General features: G+C 49.6%; 1 protein-coding gene across 4 annotated transcripts in view; it reads left to right on the forward strand.

The window, feature by feature from the left end:
• Positions 1 to 13,876: 13,876 nt before the first annotated feature.
• The window catches only part of GART (phosphoribosylglycinamide formyltransferase, phosphoribosylglycinamide synthetase, phosphoribosylaminoimidazole synthetase), a 133,615-nt gene continuing 122,665 nt past the window's right edge, over positions 13,877 to 24,826 (forward strand). For 2 of the 4 annotated variants that reach the window (XM_075335010.1, XM_075335013.1), the window contains exons 1-2: positions 13,877 to 13,937; positions 16,297 to 16,443. In XM_075335010.1, coding sequence (XP_075191125.1) covers positions 16,299 to 16,443 — 145 coding nt within the window. In that variant the 5' untranslated portion in view covers positions 13,877 to 13,937; positions 16,297 to 16,298. Of the gene's footprint in view, positions 13,938 to 13,963; positions 14,029 to 14,097; positions 14,192 to 16,296; positions 16,444 to 24,826 lie in introns of those variants that run through there. The other 2 variants (XM_075335012.1, XM_075335011.1) reach the window with 2 other exon arrangements.

Here is a 24,826-nt window from a genome sequence, read left to right on the forward strand (position 1 = left end):
CAGGTAACTGAGGTATGGATCACCTCACAGACCAGGGCACTTATATCACCGGAGTTCCCTCCAGCAAGGTCCCGTGTTAAAGACCATGAGACCTAGGTACAGGGAGCCCCGGTGACGTCACAAGGAGAACAGAGTTCATGCTGGTGGATCGGCAAGGAAACCCTGGTGATCCGCTGGTATGAACTTGATTGTTTGTGATGTCATCAGACTGCCACGAAGCAAGGAGGTCCCGCGGTAAAGACCACAAGATGAGGAAATGGCTGTAGGGAACCCCAGTGACGTAAAAAGTCCACAAAAAAGCAACGTGGGCATTGTTCATACGTGTTTTGTTCCCCTGTGTCTTTTACTAACTCCGTTGAACTCAATTGGTGAAAACCCCCCACACATAAACGACATGAAGGGGTAAAGTCCCGTAGCAGGAAATAGTCTGACACAAGTGAGAACAAGAACCGGAGATTTCCTGCAATTGCAGGAGTCATCGCAGATGGTGACGCAGTGATACACACAGCAAAATAAGGTCTACTGCCTGAATTGTAGCCAAAGTTGTGCCAATATGTACATACAATACCCAATGGCCCAGGGCTGGATCAAAGGGGGCAGGTAAATATAGGAGGGACAGCTCACTGGGTTTCGCCACTAGCTGCCTGACTGCAGTTTGCAACATCATGCCTGCTCTCTATCTGAAACTTAACCTTTCCAAAACTGAACTTCTGCTTTTCCCTCCATCTCCAAACCTTCCTAAACCTGACATCTCCCTCTCTGTGTGTGGCACAACGATAAGTCCTAGGCCGCAGGCCCGCTGTCTGGGTGTTATACTTGACACTGATCTCTCCTTCACCTCCCACATACAATCTCTTGCCCGTACCTGCCGTTTGCACCTCAAGAACATCTCTAGAATCCGCCCCTTTCTCACAATGGAAACAACAAAAACCCTCACCGTGGCCCTGATCCACTCTCGCCTCGACTACTGTAACTCTCTATTAATTGGTCTCCCCCTAACTAGACTCTCCCCTCTACAGTCCATCCTTAATGCAGCAGCCAGGGTCACCTATCTAGCTAACCGCTACTCGGATGCCTCTGCTCTTTGCCAGTCATTACACTGGCTGCCCATATATCACAGGATCCAATTCAAACTGCTTGTTCTCACCCACAAAGCTCTCCACAGTGCAGCACCCCCTACATCTCCACCCTCCTCTATATCACCACAAAGCTCTCCACAGTGTGGCACACCACTACATCTCCACCCTCCTCTATATCACCACAAAGCTCTCCACAGTGTGGCACACCACTACATCTCCACCCTCCTCTATATCACCACAAAGCTCTCCACAGTGTGGCACACCACTACATCTCCACCCTCCTCTATATCACCACAAAGCTCTCCACAGTGCGGCACCCCCCTACATCTCCACCCTCCTCTATATCACCACAAAGCTCTCCACAGTGTGGCACACCACTACATCTCCACCCTCCTCTCTGTCTATCACCCCACCCGTTCTCTACGCTCTGCAAATGACTTTCGACTAACATCCACACTAATTCGAACCTCACACTCCCGAATCCAAGACTTCTTCCGAGCTGCACCAAACCTCTGAAACGCTCTACCCCAAGAAGTTAGGACAAATCACAACTTACTCAGCTTCAGACGCTCCCTAAAAACGCATCTTTTTAGGGTGGCCTATCACACTCCCTAGCCAAACTAATTTCACCTAATCCCTCTACAACTTCTCAGAACATAACCCCACGTCAAACTCCATGGCACCCAAATGCATCTCAAGGCTCTGGCCAACTGGTCCAGGAAGTCATCTATCCCCCATGAGATGGCTGGATTGTCATTGTAAATAAGCACTTGTACCTTGCCCCTCCCCCCATCTCATTGTAGATTGTAAGCTCTCACGAGCAGGGTTGCCTTTTTTCCCTTTAAATATTGTATCTTCTATAATTGTTACTTGTTTGTATATGTGATATGTATATGTATATGAGCCTCCTGAATTGTAAAGTGCTGCGGAATATGTTGGCGCTATAGAAATTAAGATTATTATTATTATTATTATTAGCTGCAGCTTCATCAGGAGCAAGTGAGTGATTCCAGTATTGATACAGTATAAGTGGTGTAATTACCGGGAATGATAAGCAGGTGGACAAGTGGCATCCAAGGAGGTCAGGGAGGTTGGGTGTGCTGGAATGACCATCAAAGTCCAGGCGTGAGGACTGGGTGCTAATGCCCTATCTTGCGCATGTGCGATATCACCATGGAGACAAACGTGCCCATTTTTTATAGCGGCATGTCAATGACTCGCCCACCCCAGGGCTAGGGGACACCCGGTGCCGGGCCGGACTAGTCCGGTGGTAGTCAGTGGTGGCTGGGCCCGGCTCCGTGGCCCTGGTGGGTGTCAGTTGAATATGTGGCTGATGAGTTGAAGTTAATGTTCGTGACGCCACCTGTGGTATGCGGCTATTAAGCCGCCGCTGCTATGGGAGAACTCCGGGGTGATGTTATGGCAGCTATGATGTTACTGCTCCCCACAGGTGGAGCGATGCCCCGGGATACAGTTGGTGCCCGTGAAAGTCTATGGTGTTGTGTGGCTAACACGGTGCAGGGCCGACAGGCGAGGAAAGAACCAGGCACAAACAACAGTCTCTTTACCTTCTCCTCTTTTACTCTGGGAACAGTCCAGTCCTGGGAGACCGTTACAGGTGGTGATGGGGATCCGGTCGGCCTGGAAGTACTTGGGATGATCTTTCTGGCCAGCTGAGTATGAGGCCTACTCCTGTACTTTGCTTTGTGATGATAGGACCCTGCTTCTCTGAATCCAGCAATGGCCCTCTTTGCTGCTGGGACCGATGGCACGTCCCTTCTTTCTGTAGGTGGCTGCGCAGACCCTCTCTCTGGTGCTTCTCCGCTGGAGTCCACACCGGGCCCTGATGCTGCAGCTGTACCTTGGATGTTTCTGGGCCAGGGGCTTGCAGCTCTCCTGCCCTTCGGACTCGGCTACCAGGGGCGGATTTTATACCCTGGCAACCACAGACTCCGATGTCTGAGTCTCTCTGCTGCCTCTCAGCTATTCCTGCTTCTCTGGGCCAAGCTGCTCCAGCTCTAGGCCCCAGATTCACAGGACAGCTCACTCTGCGTCTGTTCACTTCCACTACTCCCTACAGACTGGCTGCACTTCCTCCCTCTGGTCAGGTAGAGGAAGGCTCCCTGGAATTCCAGGTTCAGAGCTCCCCCTGCTGGCCGGAGGGAGAACTGTGTTGGGTGTTAAACCTGCTGGCCAATGGATCTCCCAATTACCTCCAGGCTCAGCATTAACCCTTTGGGAGGGCAATGCTGCTGTGGCGACCAGGTCCTAGGGCGCCACACTCCCCCTTAGTTAAATTCAGTACTCCCGGACTGTGGAAACAAAACATAACATGTCATACATTTCATCCCAATATGGGAGGCACATTATTTTTTTTTAACGTTACAACTTCAGACAGTACTATAAGAGTCCAGTGTGGCTCCCTGCCGGGTGTCCATTACACTGCTCCATGGGGGACCCGCCGCGATCAAACCCCCAACGTAGGCTCTGGGCGTGCGTCAGAGCATTGATGACCCCACTCTATGCACGCCGGACGGGTTTTTCTTCAGGGGTGTTGAGCACACTGGTGCTAACTATAAACAATTTAGGTGTTGGCCACCCATAGTCCAGTGGCCCAATTGTCCATTTTCGCAATCACAAAAAAAAAACATTTTGTACACGACATTACAGACTTTTCACATAACTATTTACATTCTAATAAATACTCTTTCTTTATATAGTTGATTCCCTATACCTTAGAGGGGGTTGTCCCCGAGTGCTGCGTTGAGACCTGCGTAGCTCTGGTGTTTGTCCCTGACTACTTAGTGTGTCTCCTATCTCAGCACTACCGGTAGGCCTAACCCCAATAGGTATGCATGATGATTGCCTATGTGGTCTAGGAGTCGCCAAGGGTATGACAGGTTCACCACTGACAGGGGGTTGATCCTCCTGTTCCACTGCTGGCGTGTCACCGCGTGTCGGGGCGGACGGTTCTTTGGGTGGATCCGGAACCTGTTCTGTTTCTGGCTCGACCAACTGTGGGAACGTCAGGACCGGTACCACTACGGCACCATTTATGCGGGTCCAAGTCTTGGGGAATTTGCCGAGGATCGTTTGTATCATCTCTTCCCCTTCTTCTCGAACTTCCTCCACTTCCCTTTGAACTTTGCACCGCTCAGGGCACGTCTTCAGGCGGTCTCTGGATATTGCTTGACAAGTCTTGCCTTCGTCCTTGCTTATGAGGCACACCTTACTGTTGTCAAAGTTGGAGGGGATAATGGTGTAGGGCTCGTTCTCCCACTGATCATCCAATTTATGCGTCCTCCGCTTCTTCTTGAGGACTTGTTCTCCAGGTGCTAAGGGAGTTGCTGGGGCCGTTTGATTGTACTGCTGCTCTTGTCTTGTTCTGGCTTGAGACAGGCTCCTCTCTACGCATTCCTGGACCTTACGGTACTGCTGCTGCCGTTCTGTATCCCAATCCTCTATTTCTTGAACCGCCTCAGGCGACACAGTCCCCATCTCAAAGTCTACAGGCAACCTGCCAGGTCTGGCTCGCATCAGGTAAGCGGGGCTGCAGTTGGTCGAATTTACTGGGATATGGTTGTACAGGTCGACCAGATCTGGCAGCTTCTCTGGCCATTGGTTCCTTTCTTCCAGAGGTAGAGTCTTCAGCATATCAATAACCACATGGTTCATTTTCTCGCACAGTCCATTGGTTTGGGGGTGGTACGGTGTTGTTCTGATTTTCTTACAACCGTACATGTTACAAAACTCTTGGAACACCTCCGCCTCGAACGCAGGGCCTTGATCGGTCAGTACCCTTTCCGGATAACCGTGAGGCCGGCAAAAGGATGCCTGGAACGCTTTAGCTGCTGTTCTGGCTGTCTGGTCCTTCACAGGCACTACTACCAGGAAACGAGAGTAATGGTCCACAATTGTGAGGGCGTACACATAGCCTGACCGGCTTGGTGTTAACTTCACGTGGTCCAGGGCCACCAACTCCAGGGGCTGCTTCGTAACAATTGGCTGTAGGGGAGACCTTTGGCTGGCATCATCCTTCCGCCTCAGGTTACACGGGCCACAGTCTCGGCACCACTTCTCGATCACCTTTCTCATGTGCACCCAATAGAACCGATCACGGAGTAGGGCCTCCAACTTCTTCCACCCAAAGTGGCCTGCGTTATCATGATAAGCTGCTAGGACCATTGGAGCATCCCTCTGCGGAACCACGATCTGCCAGACAAGTTCATTTGTTCGCCAGTTGACGTGTCTCTTGCAGAGCTTGCCTTGGTAGGTGAACAGTCGTCCCCTCTCTTTCCACAACTGCTGGGCTTCTTCTGGAGCATCTGGACCAAGATGAGTCTCAGCTTGTGCTAGCTTTTCTTTGACCAATCGCACCGCCGGGTCACCGTTCTGTGTCTCTTCCCAATTATGGTGGAGTAATGGGTTAACCGGGACCTCGTGTTGGCTCGAGCGCTTCACTCCCACAGCATGCTCACACTGGGAAACGCCCTGATGATGGAAAGCCGGTAACTCTATCTCTTCGAGTTCATCCAGGTCTTCTCCAGATTCGGGTAAGTGAGGCATTCTGGACAGCGCATCAGCATTGTTATTCTTCTTGCCAGCCCGGTACTTGATGGTAAAGTCAAAGTTAGACAGCCGGGCCATCCATCGCTGTTCCAACGCCCCTAACTTGGCTGTTGCCAGGTGTGTCAACGGATTGTTGTCCGTGAAGATGGTGAACTTGGCCGACGCCAGATAGTGTTTGAAGCGTTCAGTCACTGCCCAAACAATAGCGAGGAACTCCAGCTTGAAGGAACTGTAATTTTCTGGATTCCTTTCTGTGGGCCGAAGCTTCCTACTGGCGTACGCTATCACCTTCTCCCTGCCTCCCTGCACCTGGGACAAAACGGCTCCCAGGCCCACGTTGCTGGCGTCTGTATACAGTACAAACGGCTGGCTGTAGTCAGGGTAGGCCAGAATTTCTTCTCCCGTGAGAGCCCCTTTCAGCTGGACAAAGGAGGTTTCTAGTTGGCTGCTCCATTCAAATGGAGGGCTCTGCTTCTTAGCCTGCTTTGGCTGGCCCACCAGGAGATCTTGAAGGGGCGCTGCTATCTTGGTGAAACCATCAATGAACCTTCGGTAGTAGCCCACCAGCCCAAGGAACTGCCGCACCTCCTTTACCGTGGTGGGTCTTGGCCAGTCCTTGATTACGGTGACTTTCTCCGGATCAGGTGCCACACCTTCTGCGCTGACCACATGACCCAGGTACTGTACCTTTGGCTTCAAGAGGTGACATTTGGACGGCTTGATCTTCAGGCCATATTTTGACAAAGACTCGAACACTTCTGCTAAGTGCTTCAGGTGGTCTTCATAAGTCTTGGAGTAGACTATGACGTCATCCAGGTACAACAGCACGGTTTCGAAGTTGTGGTGGCCCAAGCAGCACTCCATCAACCGTTGGAATGTCCCTGGGGCGTTGCAGAGCCCGAATGGCATGCAGTTGAACTCGCAGAGGCCCATCGGCGTCGTGAATGCAGTCTTCTCCTTGTCCGCCTCTGCCACGGGAACCTGCCAATACCCACTGGTGAGATCCAAGGTGGAGAAATAGTTAGCTGACTTTAAGGCTGTTAGTGACTCCTCTATTCTGGGTAGGGGATAAGCATCTTTATGTGTAATGCGGTTAATTTGCCTGTAATCTACACACATTCTCATTGTACCATCCTTTTTCTTTACGAGCACTAGTGGAGCTGCCCAGGGGCTACAACTATCTCTGATAACCCCAGCCTCCTTCATTTCCCGTAACATTTCTTTGGCACGCTGATACTGTGCGGGGGGTACAGGGCGGTATCTCTCTTTAACGGGAGGATGATCACCCGTGGGGATTTGATGTTTAACCCCTTTCACCTGCCCAAAATCTAGGGGGTGTTTGCTGAAGACCCGCTCGTACTCCTGTACCACCCGGTAAACCCCATTCTTTTGGTGTGAGGGGGTGGAGTCGGTGCCCACATGTAAGTTTTGGCACCAGTCTTCCAGCTGCCCCTTGGAGCCCTTGTCTTCCGCCTGGTCGGACGGGATCAAGGGTTCCACTGCTTTGATGGTGTTGTTGCTGACAGTGTACAGTTTTGCTACAGTGGCGTACCGGGGCAATTTGGCTTCCTCCTCCCCACAATTCAGGACACGGATGGGCACTCTCCCCTTGCGGACGTCTGCTACCCCTCTGGCTATCAGGACTCCAGGCCTACTGTCTGAATACACCGGTTCTACCAAGGCATGGTAATCCTGACCCTTGAGGCCTATTGCTGCCCGACACCATATCAACATTTCACTTCTTGGGGGTATTGCAATGGGTAGGGGGTCACTTACCCTCACACTGCCAATTTCTCCTCCGGCCAGCTCCACCTGCTGCCTCCTCATCAGGGCTCTGATCTCCCTCTGTAGGGCACGCTGCTGCCCGGAGCTGGCAGTTTCAGACGCCTGCTGCAACAAAATTATCACTTCGGCAATACAATTTTCTATCACATTTGTACCAATGGTTACCAGCGGGTCAGATTCTTTGCGATCAATATCTACAATTATCATCCCCTGACATGGCAATTCCACCCGCCCCACTTTAATGGTTACTTCTTTATACCCAATTTGAGGTAAGGGCTGACCATTACTGGCCACAATTGTTAAATCATCATCTGGGCCATGGTCAATGTCTGAATCAGCCCAATATCTTTTGTACAGTTTATAGGGGATGGTCGTTACCTGGGACCCAGTATCCAGGAGGGCATTCAAAGGGATCCCATCCAGCACAATAGGAAGGACCGGTCGTCCTCCCACATACTTGCTGCGGCTGGGGGTTGAGCCGGGCTTCCTTACACCTGGGGGTCGGCTCCTGGCCCCAGGCTCGGCCCATTTAAAGGACAGTATCGTGCAATGTGGCCCGCCTGGCTGCAGCGGCGGCAGATCGGTTGTCCCGTTGAATCATACCGGTCTGTGTCTCTGCCTCGGGTCGGCGGAACCCTCCTCTGTCGCATCCATGGGACGTCATCTGGGCTGGAGGCCAACTCGATTTTTGCAGGCGATGGGGTCACTTGTAGGGACTGCACGATCTTGGCAAGGGCAGCTACAGTCTTGGTCAGCTCCTGGAACTGCTGTCTGAGCTCTGCAGTGGGATCCTTATCCAGGGACTGCGCCTCAGCCCCTGCAGTGGCTCGTGTTGCAGGCACCACCCCGGGGTACGTGATAGCAAGAGGCCGGAGGGGCACTGGGTCATTCGGTGTAGATTCTCTCAGTACCCGGATGGCCTGGTCCTTAAACTTTGCAAAGTCCAGAGCAGGGTTCTGCAGGACCATGATACGCAGCTGGGTCCTGTGGGCATCTGACAGGAGCCCCTCTATGAACTGCTCAGTTAGGAGTTTGTGTTCTTCACGTACACTCTCTGGGTCCACTTGTTTAACCGCTTTCAGGGCCTCCTGCAGGTTTAAGGCATAGTCCCTTATGCTGTCTGTGGGCCGCTGCTTGCACCCAAAGAATCTCATCTTTATCTCTGCTGCGGTGCGGGTGTCAAAAGTACTCTTTAGCTTGGCCAGTATCTGGGTTACTGTCCCTTTATCTGTATCAGGCCAGGACTTCACTTCACGCTGGGCTGCGCCGGCTAGCTGTCCCATTAATATGCCCACCTTCTGGCTCTCAGTCAGCGGATACACCCGGAATAAGCTGTGCAGGCTTTCTCTGAAGTCGCTCAAGGTATGGGACTCCCCGGAATACTGCGGCAGCCATTCTGCGCCCGGTATGTACGGCATGGTGATCGGCATTACCGGCGCTACAGCGGGGGATGGGGCGACGGCGACAGGGATCGCTTCGGCGGGCGCTGCGGCGTCTCGGGCTATGGCAGCCACCTGCCCTCCCTCTGCGTCGGACATCTTCCTCCCCCTTAGTGAACCTTACCAGGCTCCGTTCACTTTTCAAATTTCCTTCCGGGTCGCGCGGGGTTAACAGCGCTCTGCTCTGATGGCGCGCTCCCTTCGCGCTCTTTGTCAGGCACGCCCCCCTTCTTCCTGCGCTCAGTGAGGATAATGGCGGCGGCAGTTTTCAAACAGTGAAACACGCAGTAATACAGTCTTTAAAGCGCAATTATTCAGGCGCACAGTACCCGGTGGAACCGGGCACGAAATCCTGTTCGTGACGCCAGAAGTTGACTCGCCCACCCCAGGGCTAGGGGACACCCGGTGCCGGGCCGGACTAGTCCGGTGGTAGTCAGTGGTGGCTGGGCCCGGCTCCGTGGCCCTGGTGGGTGTCAGTTGAATATGTGGCTGATGAGTTGAAGTTAATGTTCGTGACGCCACCTGTGGTATGCGGCTATTAAGCCGCCGCTGCTATGGGAGAACTCCGGGGTGATGTTATGGCAGCTATGATGTTACTGCTCCCCACAGGTGGAGCGATGCCCCGGGATACAGTTGGTGCCCGTGAAAGTCTATGGTGTTGTGTGGCTAACACGGTGCAGGGCCGACAGGCGAGGAAAGAACCAGGCACAAACAACAGTCTCTTTACCTTCTCCTCTTTTACTCTGGGAACAGTCCAGTCCTGGGAGACCGTTACAGGTGGTGATGGGGATCCGGTCGGCCTGGAAGTACTTGGGATGATCTTTCTGGCCAGCTGAGTATGAGGCCTACTCCTGTACTTTGCTTTGTGATGATAGGACCCTGCTTCTCTGAATCCAGCAATGGCCCTCTTTGCTGCTGGGACCGATGGCACGTCCCTTCTTTCTGTAGGTGGCTGCGCAGACCCTCTCTCTGGTGCTTCTCCGCTGGAGTCCACACCGGGCCCTGATGCTGCAGCTGTACCTTGGATGTTTCTGGGCCAGGGGCTTGCAGCTCTCCTGCCCTTCGGACTCGGCTACCAGGGGCGGATTTTATACCCTGGCAACCACAGACTCCGATGTCTGAGTCTCTCTGCTGCCTCTCAGCTATTCCTGCTTCTCTGGGCCAAGCTGCTCCAGCTCTAGGCCCCAGATTCACAGGACAGCTCACTCTGCGTCTGTTCACTTCCACTACTCCCTACAGACTGGCTGCACTTCCTCCCTCTGGTCAGGTAGAGGAAGGCTCCCTGGAATTCCAGGTTCAGAGCTCCCCCTGCTGGCCGGAGGGAGAACTGTGTTGGGTGTTAAACCTGCTGGCCAATGGATCTCCCAATTACCTCCAGGCTCAGCATTAACCCTTTGGGAGGGCAATGCTGCTGTGGCGACCAGGTCCTAGGGCGCCACATCAACAAAAGTGTGCGTCTGCGCAGTGGAGCAGCCAGAGAAGCTTGGTATACAGAAACAGAACAGCAGCAGTAAAACTGTCCCACCACCACGTGAACACAAGGGGGAGCCCATTGTTCATATTTATGATAATACACAAAGTGATGTGATGACATGATGGTCAAACCCATAGAATGTGATAATAAGGGGCAATATTATATGGCATTAAACTAGCACACACCCAAGGAGTGAACATGATAATCTATCACAAAAAGAGTAGAATGATTCATCACGGAATTACAAAGGGATATATAACAGGAAAGTAGTATAAGATGGATCCATATTCAGTGGCGGTGTCCTATAGGAGACCCTGAGCCTGCTGTATGTACATCACCTTCCCTGAAGAAGCTAAAACCTCTATTGTGCAGCGAAACGCGCGTTGGAGGGTCTTTCATGTTGGTGTGGGATTTTTGGGTGACCATCACCTGAGTTATGGGTAAGTCTTAGGGCGATTTACTTTTGGCTGACTTTATATGTTGCCTCTTAGATATACTTAGACTGACACTGGTCAGTTGCATGGAATTGGATTCATTAAGTTTAAATCCCCTTTGGAATCCATAGTGGCTAGAGGCCTTTTTTGTTAGCCATATGATATATTTATATAGAGCCCCCTGTTTTGGACTTCCCATTACCCTTGTGATGCTTGCCTGGGCCCCCCATTAACATGTGGGTTTTCACCCATTATAACATCTAGCACCCTCATTTTGTAATTTTGAAAAATCTGTATTCATTTACAATTTTTGTATTTAATAAAGTTGTTATATTTTTATAATCAGCCTTTAAATGCTCCTTCATTTTTCGTTCTCTTTCATGTATGTACATCACATTGATACAAAAACTGCTGTATACATCACATAAGACACTGGGGTGTGTGTATATACAAATCACATGGGAGACACAGAGACTGCTGTATATACATTACATGGATATAAAGACTGCTGTATACATCACATTGGAGACACTGGGCTTGCATGCACTGTATGTGTGTGTTTATACATTACATGGGACACATTGGGGATCGTGTGTTTATACTATACCTCACATGGGAGACACTGGCACTGGTGTGTTTTCAATGAGCACCATTCACAGAATTTTCCGCACTTATAACCTTGTCTATCACTGAGGTTACTAATGGTTGTTCGAGGAAAGTTCTGCCACGCTGAATGTACGTGTGTAAATCATCAAGATCCGCTGCTGGCAGCGCCCGTGCAATTGCTGACCAATGATGTCACAGATGTGCTCAATGGGAGACAAGTCCGGAGATGCTGCAGCCATGGCAACATGCTTAGGCCTCACAGGCTGCTCACAGTGGCACGAGTAACATGCGGCCTGAAAAAAAAGGCTCCTGTGACAGAGAAGAAATGGACACTTTTTCTTCATATCACACTGGCTTATTGTGGTCATGGGGCTTTCTTTATACTCCCCTGAGGGGGAGATTTGATAAAGGCCACGTCTCACTAAGCGACATCGCTAGCAACATCACTGCTGAGTCACGTTTTTTGTGACTCAACAGCGATGTTGCTAGTGATGTCGCTGTGTGTGACATCCAGCAACAACCTGGCCCCTGCTGTGAGGTCGCCGGTTGTTGCTGAATGTCCCGGACCATTTTTTAGTTGTTGCTCTCCCGCTGTGAAGCACACATCGCTGTGTCTGACCGCGAGAGAGCAACGAACTGAATGTGCAGGGAACAGGAGCCGGCGTCTGGCAGCCTGAGGTAAGCTGTAACCAAGGTAAATATCGGGTAACCAAGCAAAGTGCTTTGCTTGGTTACCTGATATTTAGAAGAAAGAAGAATCCAGCTTCCGGAGTAGTAGTAAAGCTGATGCAAAATTTTATTAAAGGACGTAAAAATTAATGTGATGACAAGGACAAGAATAGGGAGCCCATATGCGGCATAAGGCTACGCGTTTCAAACGCTCCCTGCGTTCTTTGTCAAGCCAGGCTTGACAAAGAACGCAGGCAGCGTTCGAAATGCGTAGCCTTATGCCGCATATGGACTCCCTATTCTTGTCCTTGTCATCACATTAATTTTTACGTCCTTTAATAAAATTTTGCCTCAGCTTTACTACTACCCCGGAAGCTGGATTCTTCTTTCTTCTATTGGACCCTTGCACTGCCAGAGTGTTATCCTTGCATGCCGGACTTTGCCCCACTTGAGCTGGATCACCTTTTTTCCTTCTTACCTGATATTTACCTTAGTTACTAGCGTCCGCCGCTCTCAGGCTGCCAGTGCCGGCTCCCTGATCTCTGCACTCGTAGCCAGAATACACATCGGGTAAATAAGCAAAGCGGTTTGCTTATTAACCCGATGTGTACTCTGGCTACGAGTGCAGGGAGCCAGCGCTAAGTGATGTGCGCTGGTAATCAAGGTAAATATCGGGTAACCAAGCGAAGCATTTTGCTTGGTTACCCGATATTTACCTTAGTTACCAAGCGCAGCATCGCTTCCACGCGTCGCTGCTGGCTGGGGGTTGGTCACTGGTCGCTGGTGAGAGCTGCCTGTTTGACAGCTCACGAGCGACCCGTGCAGCGACGCTCCAGCGATCCCTGCCAGGTCAGGTTTCTGGTGGGATCGCTGGAGCGTCGCTTAGTGTGACGGTACCACCTTACTCTATCGAAGATTACAGGGATCTTTGTACAGAGAATAAAGTAATTTTGACCTGTTACAAAATTCTGTCCCTTCCTTGGACTTTGCTCCTGTATTTCCATCCTTCTGTGTCCTGTACGATACCAGGAGCCGTCCCATGATACATGCCATGTAGCAGCATACATGCGCACGCTGCATCTTTTTGTGTTCACAAACTGCAGCCAAAACTGCAGCCAAAACTGCACCTTGTCAGAGAGAGCCTGGAAATGTCACAAAAAATGCTTGTAATTGTAGGTGCGTTTTTGACAACATGCGTTTTTGCTGCGTTTTTGTGACAAATGTTGACAAAAACGCAGGAAGAATGAACATGCTGCATTTTTTTGTCACAAACTTTTGACAAATAAAACGCTGACAAACTGCAATGTGCACAGAGCAAATGTGACTTCTCATAGACTTTGCTGGGAAGTCAAATTTCAGAAAGTTCTGACAACAAAACTTCAGCCAAAAACGCAGCAAAAAAACGCAGCGTGCGCATGTAGCCTTAATTTTGCACAAACTCATACTTTTTGTCCAGCTCTTTTGCTTTTTTTACGCCCTATTATTAAATGACCTTCAACAGTGCAAAAAAAATAGCAGTACGATAAGTTGCACAAAGTTTTTTGGTTGTGCGACATGTTACCAGCCTATAAATAACTTTAAATCACCTCTTAAACTGTTGATTTTTTTAATGCATGTTTTCTTTGGCTAAAAAAAAATAATCAAAAACACCCTGTATGAATAAAATAAATCAGTCATAAATGAGGACATGTAGGAATAATTATCATTAGACTCTTGCTATGCACTGTCTCAAGTTTAAAAAACTTTTCAAAAGTTCAGTAAAGTCTTCCGACCGGCAGGTGGCGCTGGAGACACAGATCCGCGCTGCCCGCTGTAGGTTTCCTCCTTTCCCCGGTGGGTCCTGTACAGAACACGTGGGTCGGTTCTGCTGTGATACTTCCCGGTGAGTGCTACTAATACCGGGACATAGGCAGTAATATTAACTATCATACCCGCCCAGTACGGAGAAGCGGCAGCTCTGCAGCAAATCCCGGGTGAGAGTCTGCAGCTGTACGGGCTGTGATATACACGCGGCCGGCAGGGGGCAGTGTGGTGGTGCATTGTAACCGCTACATATGGGGCTGTGCAGTCAGTTGGGGGTCGCATAGACACGTGGGGGCGGCTGAGTGCATCAGACGGCTGTATACTGAGCTGGGGGTGAGTGTAACTACAGCTCTACTGTATGTGCTATATATGTACTGCATGCATAGTGCACTTACTATAGTTTGTATAGTGCGTGTATGTATATATGTGTGTGTATATATATATATATATATATATATATAATATAATAAAAATTTTCATTTATATAGCGCTATTAATTCCACAGCACTTTACATACGCTGGCAACACTGTCCCCATTGGGGCTTACAATCTAAATATATATATATATATATATATATATATATATATATAGTAAGCCCCAATGGGGACAGTGTTGCCAGTGTATGTAAAGTGCTGTGGAATTAATAGCGCTATATAAATGAAATTTTATATATATATATATATATATATATATATATATATATATATACTCAAATAGTTTATCTTAAGGCTCTGTGCGCACTGGGAAGTGGAATTTTCTTGAGAAAATTCCGCATGCCCTCAAAGATTACCGCACCCGCGGTAAAAAAACGCGGGAAACCGCACCCGAAAACCGCATGCGGTTTGCCGCGGTTTGCTGCGGTTTTACCGCGGTATTATTCGCGGTATTGCCGCGGTTTTGCCGCGTGCGGGTTGGGATGTGCTTTATTGCTTTCAATGCAATAAAGCACATTGAAGAAAAAAAAAAAAAAAAAAAAAAAGTCATTTAATTCTGAGAGTAGATAGACAGAAGAATAGATAGAGGGATAGATAGATAGACAGACAGAGGGATAGATAGATAGAGAGATAGATGACAGATCGCTGCATTTCCCACGGTCGGCAGTGAGTTCACATTACCGGCCGTGGGAAATGACCGGTAATTACCTCTGCTGCTTTCATTCAGCCTGTCTCTGTGACAGTCGCGGCTGGATGGAAGCAGCGCTGGACGTCGGACCTGGATTACGCCGGAGCTTTGGTGCGGGAGGGGTTAATAAAATGGTGAACGAGGCTTGTTTGTTTTATTTAAAATAAAGGATTTTTCGGTGTCTGTGTTTTCTTCACTTTACTTACGGGTTGATCATGTCAGCTGTCATAGACGCTGCCATGATCAAGCCTGGAGTTAATGGCGGTGGTCCCCCACCATCATTAACCCCTTGTATTACCTTGCCACCACTGCTACACGGTGGCAAGAAGAGCCGAGGACACGCCGGTATTGTCTCATATTGCATGCGACAGTGCCGGGGCAGCTGCGGCTGATATTCTCGGCTGCCGGAGGGGGAGTGAGGCGGGGGACATTACCCCTGCCCCTCTCCCTCCCCAGCCTGAGAGTACCGGGCCGCCGCTGTGTGCTTACCTCGGCTGGAAGGTAAATATGCAGCGGAGCCCACGTGCTTTTTTTCCTATATTTCCGTTTTCTTTCTATGTGTGTTCTATGTGTCTGTGTCTGTGTTCTGTGTCTGTGATGTGTGTGATCTGTGTGTGTGTTTACTCTGTGCACGGCTTCCTCTTCCTGTAATGACATCACTTCCCTGCAAAACCGCAGCAAGTGATGCACATTACCGGAGGTAAACCGCAAAATACCGCAGGGAATAACGCAGGAAAACGCAGTGAACCGCACAGAATTTGCTGCCTGCGTTATTCCCTGCGGGATTTCTTGATTAACATTGAGTCAATGGAGAGAAATCCCGCAGCGCTGTGCGGAAAAGAAGTGACATGCACTTGTTTTTGCTGCGGGATTCCCGCAGCAAAACACGCAGCTGTCAAATTCCGCCCAGTGCGCACAGGATTTTTTTTCTCCATAGGATTTGCTGGTGATTCACTGCAGAGATGTTATGAACATTTTCTGCAGCGAAACATGCAGCAAATCCGCGGCAAAATCCGCGAAAAATCCGGTAAGTGCGCACATAGCCTTATAGTGCATTGGTTCTTCCAGGGACACTGCACTTTGTTGCCTTTTTCTAGTTCATGTTGCTGATTGCTGTCATTAATAGTTATTCGGAATGTGACAACTGCAGTTTTTGCGCTATGTTGCAGCTGGGAAGTTTTGTTGTGGATTTGTATGTGTATATAATTTTGTTTTCTATTTATCTTTATCTTCCCAACTTTCTATAGCCATAAAACAATTCTGCTTATGCCGCTAATATGTTATTTCTTGACTTCTCTTTTTATACTTTCGGCAGAGATGGCTGAAACAGTTCTTGTGATCGGTAGTGGAGCCAGAGAACATGCTTTAGCCTGGAAACTGGCCCAATCTGGCCATGTCAAGCAAGTTTTGGTGGCCCCGGGGAATGCAGGCACTGCCAATAACGGGAAGATCCTAAATTCTGGTAGGTTTTGGTATTGTACAACTAAGTGTTGGCCCTGCGGACCCCTCGGGCCCCTTCTGGTGGTAGGTCCCGCGGGCCCCTTCTGGTGGGGCTAAGGCTGCATTCACTCTTCTGTGATTTTCAGATAGCCTGCTGTTCTCCTGAGCCAAACTAATCAGCTTCATATATTTAATCCCCCCCCCCAAAAAACTACGGTAATTTAGACCAGAGGTTCCCAACTCCAGTCCTCAAGGCACACCAACAGTGCATGTGTTCAGGATTTCCTTAGTATTGCACAGGTGATAATTTAATCACCTGCAAAGGTGCTGAATCCAACACCCATGCAATGCTAAAGAAATCCTGAAAACATGCACTGTTGGTGTGCCTTGAGGACTGGAGTTGGGAACCTCTGATTTAGATTGTCATTCTCTGTCACTTTCCCTTTTGATGGTTTTTCAAGAGAAACAGGTTCTGCTGAGACTTGGAGGGAGTGTGATGGCACTAGCAATGCCAGTATTTAATATTGTAGGGATCCCCCTCTCCCACCACCACCACTTTTTTTTTTTTTGGCCATGAACTTTTGATGTTGCAGGTTTTCTGCACCTTTTAGATTAGGGTGGGAAAAAAAGCAGGGAAAAATGTAAAAAAATTCACATGCTGCATTTTTGTAGTCACCACTAAATGCAACCCAGAAAATATGCAATGTGCGTCCTCCAAATCTGAAATCTCATAGACTATGCTGGAGAAATAAAAGCTGCAGTGTGTGCATAGGGCCTTTTTTTTTGCATTTTTTTTATTGCATTTTTGCCTCTTTTTGGTGTCATGTTTTAAATAAAACGCCTTTTGTTTTTGTTACTTACTGGTATTGGTGTTTCCAAAACCTTCTTAGTCTAGTCATGGGTGCACTACATTTGTTTCCTCGGCGAAAATGCAAGCCTGTTTGTGAGTATTAGATTTTTTTTTTTTTTTTCTCTTCCCTCCCCAACTGTTTCATCTAATATGATTCTATGGGGAAACCCTCCCATAACGCTCAGTGTGCTCGCAAGAGAAATTGTCAGGTTGCAGAATTCAAGCTCGCACCGCAGGTCACTTTATGCTGAGTAAATCTAGTGAGGTGTGTAAAGTTTTTTTTTTTTTGTTTTTTTTTTTCTTCCAAAATAAGCATTTTATAAAAAGGAAGTTATTGTGAAAGTGCCGCCCAATTTCCTTTCATTCAATTAATATAGCAAAATAAATCTTAGTTTATGGTGAATAAAACTATATAATGTTATTCTATAGAAGTTACAGCATAGAGAATATAGAGAGTTTTATAATGACATGGCAATAAAATCCGTTCTTCCAGCCGTCACCTGAGTTGTGGCAGCACACTAGTGTCATCAGACATGGACTCTTCACAGATTCTCTTATGAGGCACAATTAAATTATCTTCCCTACATCCTGCGTCCATCATGTGTGGATCACATGGAGAATCGTCTGATCATTATGGCTTCCTGAAATCGTTCATGCAGAATGAGGAGAAATATGTCAAAAAACATAAAATCTTCCAGAGGTCATTGTTTCATGGTCTATAGTTTTGCATGACATAGTTGATCTGTGATTTGTGACTGTCTCCTACCCCCAATTCCACCCCGCCCTCCCCTTCCCACAAAAAATAAAGACAAATAAAAATGATTTACTTGAAAACCATCAGCAGGTTCCTACTGATGGATTTGTTTTGTATATGAGTTATAACGTGACGATGCTTAAGTTGGTTTCTTATTCGGCGGTTTCTTATTCGGCGGTTTCTTATTCGGCTGTTTCTTATTCGGCTGTTTCTTATTCGGCTGTTTCTTATTCGGCTGTTTCTTATTCGGCTGTTTCTTATTCGGCTGTTTCTTATTCGGCTGTTTTAGTATTTTTCAGGGGGTTTTTTATGCGTTTAACAACAAAAATAACACATGACAATAATAAAATACAAGGCACTGATGTGCCCTAATATAAATACACTCAAAATCAGCTTTGAAAATTATATAACTGGCAAAAAAATGGGCATCAAAGTAAGCACCAAAGTATGTTAGTGAAAGGGTTAAATGGCTTTAGGCCACGGATCTAACACCAAAATTGCATATCTAGTGACGCCCCCAATCAAACTCAAGTGACTACAGCCTGGCCTTAAGGGGTTCTGGGCACCAGAACTGGCATCCAAGTGGGCAAAACCCCAGTTTTCACAGATTTGAATAAGTAACTGGTGTTTTTGAGGGGTTAAATGGCTTTGGGCCACTGATCTCACACCACATTTACATACCTAGTGATGCCACACATCAAATTCAGATCCCTCCAGCCTGGACCAAAGGGGTTCTGGGCATCAGAACTGGCATCAAAGTCAAGTAACTCCAGTCTGTCTTAGGGTACTTTCACACTTGTGTTGTTTTCCTTCCGTCACAATCCGCCCTATTGGAAACCAGCGGAATTCGTTAACGGATTCCGCTGCTTCCCATAGACGTGTATGGATGATGTATTGTGCCAAAAGGACCTGCGTTGCTTCCGCTGGGCGACGCTGCGTTGCTTCCGCCCAGCGGGAGGAACGCAGCATGTAACGTTTTTTTGAGCAGCGGAATCCTTAGGATTTCACTGTGCATGCTCTCTCTGGCTCCCTGCACCAGTAACCAAGATAAATATCGGGTAACCAAGCAAAGTGCTTTACGCGATACTTACCCTGGCCACGTGTGCAGGGAGCCCGACACTTCCCCGCTCGGCCCCGCCCCCTACTCCGTATATATATATATATATATATATATATATATATATATATATATATATATATATATATATATATATATATATATATATATATATATATATATATATATATATATAATACACATACACATACACACCTGCCTCGGCTCGGCGGCTGAGCGATCAGCTGATCACCCGGCGGCTGGCTACTGGGAGCGATTAGCTGATCGTTCACAATAGTCTGCCGCCGGTAAACTGTAAAAAAAAAAAAAATCAAAACGGATTCCGTTGTTTTGCAGCATCCGTTGTGCCACTATATGCAACACATCCGTTGCATCCGTTACACAACGCAATGCAACGGATGACGCTCAACGCAAGTGTGAAAGTAGCCTTAAATGAGTGGAATTTTGTGAAGATTTTGACTTGTGCAGATTTGTACCAAATTATGAAGGAGATTTGGATGCACCAAAGTGAATGAGAATAGTAAAGGTTTGTATTTATGGTGAGATATCAGTGGCCCAAAGCCATTTAAACCCTCAAAAACACCAGTTACTTGTTCAAATCTGTGATAACTGTGGTTTTGTCCACTTTGATGCCAGTTCTGATGCCCAGAACCCCTTTGGGCCAGGCTGGAGTGATCTGAATTTGATATGTGGCATCACTAGGTATGTAAATGTGGTGTGAGATCAGTGGCCCAAAGCCATTTAACACCTCAAAAACACCAATTACTTATTAAAATCTGTGAAAATTGGCTGTGTGCCCACTTTGATGCCAGTTCTGGTGCCCCAAACCCCTTAAGGCCAGGCTGGAGTCAATTGTTTTCGATTGGGGGCGTCACTAGATATGCAATTTCTTTGTCGCTCCTAATTGGGAGACCCAGACAATTGGGTGTATAGCTACTGCCTCCGGAGGCCACACAAAGTATTACACTTAAAAGTGTAAGGCCCCTCCCCTTCTGCCTATACACCCCCCGTGGGATCACGGGCTCCTCAGTTTTCATGCTTTGTGCGAAGGAGGTCAGACATCCACGCATAGCTCCACTGTTTAGTCAGCAGCAGCTGCTGACTATGTCGGATGGAAGAAAAGAGGGCCCATACTAGGGCCCCCAGCATGCTCCCTTCTCACCCCACTTTTGTCGGCGGTGTTTGTTAAGGTTGAGGTACCCATTGCGGGTACGGAGGCTGGAGCCCACATGCTGCATCCTTCCCCATCCCCCTTAGGGCTCTGGGTGAAGTGGGATTTTACCGGTCTCCAGGCACTGAGACTGTGCTCCATCCACAGCCCCGGGGGAATCTGCTGGATATGGAGCTGAGTATCGTCAGGGACATGGCCCTGCTACATCAAGGTACTCTGTGTCCCCATACAGACGCAGACACACTGCAGCATTGCTGGGTGTGTTAGTGCGCCGGGGACAATAGCGCCGCGCGCTTGTGCCACTACTCACTACAGCTCTGCTGAGTGAGTCTATGTATTGGGAACTGCCGCGCCGGCCGCTGCTGTCAGTTTACGCTGCGGCGCGCCTGGGACTTGTGGTGCGCCGGGGACTTCCGCGCTGGCCGTGCATATATGACGGCCGCGCTTATTACTCGAGTCCCCGGCTTTTGCGGCCTAGTTTCGTTTCGTTCCCGCCCCCAGGCCTGCCAGTCAGGGGAAGGGCGGGACGCTGTACAGAATGTCAGCGCAGAGGGCTGGAGTCTACTTTACATACTCCAGCCCTCACACTGGGCACAGTGGGACGCCAGTTTCCCGCACTTTGTCTGAGGCACGCCCACGGTCCGCCCCTCTTCACTGAACGCCGGCAGCCATTCCTGTGTGCAGTCTGAGCTGGAGAGAGGAGACAAGTTCTGGGAGACCCAGACACGGGATTCTGGCGACCACACACCCGCGTTTGAGCGGGCGGTAAGCGGCACCTCTGGTGCTGACCCCACTAGTGCCGAAGTGTACATTTGTATTTTTATGCTTGCATGCTATACATTGCACTGTACGGTCGCTGGTGATTCTTGGCTATATACCCTCCTAGATTGCTCAGAGGAGACAACAGCATGTCATCCGCAAAAAGCAAGAGTGCCAAGGCACAGGCTTTCTATGCTGCTTGTACCGCATGTGAGGCTACTCTACCGGCAGGTTCCACTGACCCCCACTGTGTGCAGTGCTCGGCCCCTGTGGCAACTGCTCGGCCGGGGCCTCTGCTAGAGGTGACCCAGGGAGATCCACCTGTGAATACTGTCCAGGTGACGGGGACAGAGTTTGCAGTTTTTGCTGATAGATTGTCTGTGACTATGACTAAAATTCTAGAAACTTTGCAGTCTAGACCAGTAACTCAGACCATGGGCACTGTTGAATCATTGCTCCCTGGTCCCCCTCAGTTGGAACAGCTCCGGGCTCCGGGGGTGTCCCATGCATCCCAGGGTGACGGCTCGGACACGGACGACAGTCCCAGACAGCCTAAGCGAGCTCGCTATGAGCGGCCCTCGACTTCATCACACTGGTCAGGGTCCCAGCAGGAGGACTCTCTGTGTGATGAGGCGGAGGTAGCTGATCAGGATTCGGATCCTGAGACCGCTCTCAATCTGGATACTCCTGATGGTGACGCCATAGTGAATGATCTTATAGCGTCCATCAATAGAATGTTGAATATTTCTCCCCCAGCTCCTCCGGTGGAGGAGTCAGCTTCACAGCAGGAGAAATTCCATTTCAGGTATCCCAAGCGTAAATTAAGTACTTTTCTGGACCACTCTGACTTCAGAGAGGCAGTCCAGAAACACCACGCTTATCCAGATAAGCGTTTCTCCAAACGGCTTAAGGATACACGTTATCCCTTTCCCCCTGACATGGTCAAAGGCTGGACCCAGTGTCCCAAGGTGGATCCCCCAATCTCCAGGCTTGCGGCTAGATCCATAGTTGCAGTGGAAGATGGGGCTGCACTTAAAGATGCCACTGACAGACAGATGGAGCTCTGGTTGAAATCCATCTATGAAGCTATCGGCGCGTCGTTTGCACCAGCATTCGCAGCCGTATGGGCACTCCAAGCTATTTCAGCTGGTCTTACACAGATTGACACGGTCACACGTACATCTGTTCCGCAGGTGGCATCCTTAACCTCTCAAATGTCTGCATTTGCGTCTTACGCGATTAATGCTGTTCTGGACTCTACGAGCCGTACGGCAGTGGCGTCCGCCAACTCCGTGGTTTTACGCAGAGCCTTGTGGTTAAGGGAATGGAAGGCAGATTCTGCGTCCAAAAAGTGCTTAACCAGTCTGCCATTTTCTGGTGATCGACTGTTTGGTGAGCGTTTGGATGAAATCATTAAACAGTCCAAGGGTAAGGATTCATCCTTACCTCAGCCCAGACAAACCAAACCCCAACAGAGGAGGGGACAGTCGGGGTTTCGGTCCTTTCGAGGCTCGGGCAGGTCCCAATTCTCCTCGTCCAAAAGGACTCAAAAGGATCAGAGGAGCTCAGATTCTTGGCGGGCTCAGTCACGCCCAAAAAAGACAGCCGGAAGACCCGCTACCAAGGCGGCTTCCTCATGACTTTCGGCCTCCTCTCTCCGCATCCTCGGTCGGTGGCAGGCTCTCCCGCTTTGGCGACATTTGGCTGCCACAGGTCCAAGACCGTTGGGTGAGAGACATTCTGTCCCACGGGTACAGGATAGAGTTCAGTTCTCGTCCTCCAACTCTATTCTTCAGAACGTCTCCGCCTCCCGGCCGAGCCGATGCTCTTCTGCAGGCGGTGTGCACTCTAAAGGCAGAAGGAGTGGTGGTCCCGGTTCCTCTTCAGGAGCAAGGTCACGGTTTTTACTCCAATTTGTTTGTGGTACCAAAAAAGGACGGGTCTTTCCGTCCCGTTCTGGACCTAAAACTTCTCAACAAGTACGTGAAAACCAGACGGTTCCGGATGGAATCCCTCCGCTCCGTCATCGCCGCAATGTCTCAAGGAGATTTCCTAGCATCAATAGACATCAAGGATGCTTATCTCCACGTGCCGATTGCCCCAGAGCATCAGCGTTTTCTACGCTTCGTTATAGGAGACGAACACCTTCAGTTCGTAGCTCTGCCTTTCGGTCTGGCGACAGCCCCACGGGCCTTCACCAAGGTCATGGCAGCAGTAGTAGCAGTCCTGCACTCTCAGGGACACTCTGTGATCCCTTACTTAGACGATCTGCTTGTCAAGGCTCCCTCTCAAGAGGCATGCCAACACAGCCTGAACGTTGCGCTGGAGACTCTCCAGAGTTTCGGGTGGATCATCAACTTTTCCAAGTCAAATCTAACCCCGACCCAATCGCTAACATATCTTGGCATGGAGTTTCATACTCTCTCAGCGATAGTGAAGCTTCCGCTGGACAAACAGCGTTCACTACAGACAGGGGTGCAATCTCTCCTTCAACACCAGTCACACCCCTTGAGACGCCTCATGCACTTCCTAGGGAAGATGGTAGCAGCAATGGAGGCAGTCCCTTTCGCGCAGTTTCATCTGCGTCCACTACAATGGGACATTCTCCGCCAATGGGGCTGGAAGTCGACGTCCCTCGACAGGAACGTCTCCCTTTCTCAGGCGGCCAAGGAATCTCTTCGGTGGTGGCTTCTACCCACCTCATTGTCAAAGGGAAAGTCCTTCCTACCCCCATCCTGGGCGGTGGTCACGACGGACGCGAGTCTGTCAGGGTGGGGAGCGGTTTTTCTCCACCACAGGGCTCAGGGTACGTGGACTCAGCAAGAGTCCACCCTTCAGATCAATGTTCTGGAAATCAGAGCAGTGTATCTTGCGCTACAAGCCTTCCAGCAGTGGCTGGAAGGCAAGCAGATCCGAATTCAGTCGGACAACTCCACAGCGGTGGCATACATCAACCACCAAGGAGGAACACGCAGTCGGCAAGCCTTCCAGGAAGTCCGGCGGATTCTGACGTGGGTGGAAGACACGGCATCCACCATATCCGCAGTTCACATCCCAGGCGTGGACAACTGGGAAGCAGACTTTCTCAGTCGCCAGGGTATGGACGCAGGGGAATGGTCTCTTCACCCGGACGTGTTTCAGGAGATCTGTCGCCGCTGGGGGATGCCGGACGTCGGCCTAATGGCGTCCCGGCACAACAACAAGGTCCCAGCCTTCATGGCACGGTCTCACGATCACCGAGCTCTGGCGGCGGACGCCTTAGTTCAAGATTGGTCGCAGTTCCGGCTACCTTATGTGTTCCCACCTCTGGCACTGTTGCCCAGAGTGCTGCGCAAGATCAGGTCCGACTGCCGCCGCGCCATCCTCGTTGCTCCAGACTGGCCGAGGAGGTCGTGGTACCCGGATCTGTGGCACCTCACGGTAGGCCAACCGTGGGCGCTACCAGACCGACCAGACTTGCTATCTCAAGGGCCGTTTTTCCATCGGAATTCTGCGGCCCTGAACCTGACTGTGTGGCCATTGAGTCCTGGATCCTAGCGTATTCAGGATTATTTCAAGAGGTCATTGCCACCATGAGACAGGCTAGAAAACCAACCTCCGCCAAGATCTACCACAGGACGTGGAAGATATTCTTATCTTGGTGTTCTGCTCAGGGAGTTTCTCCCTGGCCATTTGCATTGCCTACTTTTCTTTCCTTCCTACAATCCGGTTTGGAAAAAGGTTTGTCGCTCGGCTCCCTTAAAGGACAAGTCTCAGCGCTATCTGTATTTTTTCAGAAGCGCCTAGCACGACT

Source organism: Anomaloglossus baeobatrachus, chromosome 2 (assembly GCF_048569485.1).
Source record: "Anomaloglossus baeobatrachus isolate aAnoBae1 chromosome 2, aAnoBae1.hap1, whole genome shotgun sequence".
NCBI lineage: Eukaryota > Metazoa > Chordata > Amphibia > Anura > Aromobatidae > Anomaloglossus > Anomaloglossus baeobatrachus.